General features: G+C 41.1%; 2 protein-coding genes across 2 annotated transcripts in view; one reads left to right on the forward strand and one right to left on the reverse strand.

The window, feature by feature from the left end:
• Positions 1–3,352, reverse strand: part of LOC140922660 (carbonic anhydrase-like) — a 99,537-nt gene that overhangs the window by 17,016 nt on the left and 79,169 nt on the right. The gene's annotated exons all lie outside the window — the stretch shown is intronic.
• The window catches only part of LOC140922661 (cilia- and flagella-associated protein 54-like), a 94,820-nt gene continuing 91,740 nt past the window's right edge, over positions 273–3,352 (forward strand). The window contains exons 1-3 of the mRNA XM_073372651.1: positions 273–380; positions 881–1,216; positions 1,962–2,182. Of these exons, the coding sequence (XP_073228752.1) occupies positions 326–380; positions 881–1,216; positions 1,962–2,182 (612 nt within the window). The 5' untranslated portion in view covers positions 273–325. The remainder of the gene's footprint in view (positions 381–880; positions 1,217–1,961; positions 2,183–3,352) is intronic.

A 3,352-nucleotide genomic window follows, 5' to 3' on the forward strand; every position in this document is an offset into this window, starting at 1 on the left:
TAGCTCAGAATGGAATAGTCACTATGAGAACCACCATAAACAACTCCAATCGCGTACAAGTTACGTGGCTTCATCTGCTTGGCTATTTGTCGGTACCTCGTCGGCAGTGCTCGTATGCAGCCCTCGGAGTGTACTCGGAAGCTGAGGAAGTGACGAATAGCAGCGCTGGAGTGCTGCCGTTGTTTAGTTCCAATAAAGCTCTGAAACTCTCCAAGATGCATTCGTTTTTAAGAAACGAGTTGGGCCCTTATGTAGTGGAGTGCAGTGGGGTTACCCACCCGAGGTCTTGACGAATTACGGACCCTCTGTCACAGGAATCCAGACTATGGTTACCAAGCCTTTTCAGATGGACATGACAGAGGACACCTCGAAGAAGTCTGGTAAGAATTAATGGATTCCCAAATTGTCATTTTACCCCAAGAGCGGTGAGTCGCTTTTGCTAGTTTTTAGTACTTTATTTAGAACTTTGATGACTCTTTTCTAAGCAATCCGTGGGGCTATGCTATGCTTGATTTCGCTTTTAAAAATGTGCTAGCTTCTTTTAGTTGCTCACTATCATCAGTGCTCGTTTATAGCGATTGATTTTGGAGACGCAGTGGCCGAGTGGTTAACAGTGCGAACTTCGGACTCAAGCTTCCTGTTGCCTTGTTGCCTTAGACAAGAAGCTTTGTTCCACTTTTTTCTCTTCGCTCGGGCCCCTGTACTGGGGTGATACTGCAATAGACTAGCATCCCGTCCAGGGGTAAAAAAATATCCCTAGGTGCTTCATGTTAATGAAACAGGGTAAAGTTCCGGCTATGTGGGTCTGTGAGTTCGTGTGCGCCCTTTCCCTACAAAATACCGATCGACTAAGTTATTGTATGGGTTCTTTTTTTTTCAGGATTCGTAGACAAGTCAACCACGGCAAACGATTTTGAAGTGTGCGTCCAGTGGTTCCAGCCGGAGCTCGACCGTGTGTTGTTAGAAGACCCCGAAGACACCCAAACACAGCAGCCTGCTCTGTTTCTCGTTTACGAGTTTAACAACAAAGCACTGAACTTAACCTCTAACCCAGTCTACTCAACTGTTAAGGCTGGGCTTTGTCACGTGACTGAGGCTCGTGCCCAAACCTTTCACGAAAAGCTCATGGCGACTTTGGAAATTGCTGAGAATGATCTGGCGTCTAATCCACAGCCTTCGCAAACGGCAGTAGGAACGACTGAACAGAACACTAAAGGTGAGTTGAATGAAAGTTACCATTTTTCATCAGCTAACAACAAACAGCAACATTCTGAAAACTGCTGATCCTAGCAGAATGTACGATTTGTGTGTTTCATAATTAATTATTATCCTGCTAAAAGACTTGTCTTCCTCAGTTACTCAGTTGGATCAGCGCTGGCCAGGTGTTTCTTGTCTAATTTAAACCGTGTGGGGCTGGGTGTGAGTCCGTTAATTATGGGATAAACAACGTAAGATCCACAAAATCAGAAAGGGGAAACCGAGGTTTGGCGTTTATCGGGCCTATATTGAACGAGATACAGCCCTTCAAAAACTCCAAAATTTATCAAGAAATGTATGAACTTGCAGCCCGTGTGTCATCTAAATTTTATAGTTTTCAAGTTTTATAATGACGGTATCTTGTTTGACATTGGCTTGATTAACAGCAAACTTGAGAATATGCCTAACTTCAATGTGCTGAGCTCTTTCTGGCTATGGGTCTCGCGTTGTGTATCCCATAATACACAGACTCCTACCCAGCCCTCCTCGGTTTGAAATGAAGCGATAATCGATTTTGTCCCACGTTCCGGCTTATACTGACTATGGACTGTATAAGTTCCGCACACGTTATACTGTCACATGACCCACTAAGGCAACAAGTCTCCCTTTCAAATGCACTGCCTGTTCCTTACCTTTAATCAGGTGCCTTTTGTACCAAAACAGTTTTGGTGTCTGAAAAGGTGGTTAATTTTTTTGTCCCCTAGCCCGCCCTGTGAGACAAGAAACCTCTCAGTTAACTGTCCCTGGAGCTCCAGAACAGAAAACGTCGACAACTACAGGGGCCACGCCACGTAAGAAGAGGAGCATTGGGATCCGGGCGCTTTCAGCTAAGCAGAGAAAGGACGACAACATAAGGGCTCTTCTAAAAGAGCATCTCGGTGAAATTAGAACCTTGCTATACTTGGAAAAATCAGTTCCGGTTGAGGTGAGCTGCTTAAAAGAACCTTTAGCAAGCGAACGAATAAAAGAACTCGGACTTTAAAAAAAAAAAAAAAAAAAATTATTTATTTATTCAGTTATTAAATACTGGGTTATGAAAATTAAAACGTTTGCTTGCAGCGAAACTGCGTGGAAGGTGTGAGAAAAAAAATACTGTACCAAATCCTATCAGGGTGCTGCGTTATGCAAAGGGTTCTTTGGAGTGCTGCCGTGTTGTGGCCCAGTCGTGTCGTGTTATCAACTGAATACAAATTAAAAGTTAGAAAAATTGTTATTTTTTGTTTACTTTTAGAATAAACTCCGCTAAAATATGGACCATCCCCATCACACCCCTTTCTACTGAACAAAAAGCGAAACCTTATGTTTTAGTCCTTTCATTTTATTATTTATTAAACTTTTGTTTTTTGTTATTTTGTTTTATCTATTTATTTATTTATTTTTTTTTTTTGTTTATTATTAGTTATGTATTTTTGACCGCGCTGGAATTATACATTTACTCGCATTTTTTCGAGCATTTTAGAGACGCAAAAGCATAAAGCATTATTCGAGCATTTAATGGAATTTTTCCAGAAACGAAATTAAAGAAATTTAAAGGAAAAAATGATACTTAATGCCGAAATTCAAAACAAACCTCAAATGTCACCCTTATACAGCCGCTCTATGAAAAGCATTAATTTGTATACAGTGCTGTTTTAATTTTTTTCTTTCTGTTCTTGTTTTGTTTCGTTTTATTTGTTGGTTTGTTTGTTTGTTTTTGGGAGAGACCGAGCATTTTAGCGGAAACAATGGAGCATTGAGGTGGAGCATTTTAGTGGGGAAACATAAGGCATGATGTGCGAGAAGCGTGGTCGCTGTTAACTGGTTTGTTTTTCAGGTCACGAGCACACGTGATGTGTTGAAAATAGTGTAGACATACAGCCATCCGATTGAACGTGGCATTTAGAGAAAAAAATTAACATATAACATATGAGACCAAAAAAAAATCCCCAATTCGGTTAATCGAAATGAAATTGCAATCTTAAGCTTTAATCGGGCCTTTTTGGGGCGAAAAGTCTCGCCTTCGGGAACGAGGAATTGCGTGACTTCGAAATATATGCATAATCGTATACTTCCTCATTTTCCGAGAAATCGGAAAGGCGATATTTTCTAGGAAGAC

The sequence above is a fragment of the Porites lutea genome, chromosome 13 (assembly GCF_958299795.1).
Source record: "Porites lutea chromosome 13, jaPorLute2.1, whole genome shotgun sequence".
In the NCBI taxonomy this organism is placed as follows: Eukaryota; Metazoa; Cnidaria; class Anthozoa; order Scleractinia; family Poritidae; genus Porites; species Porites lutea.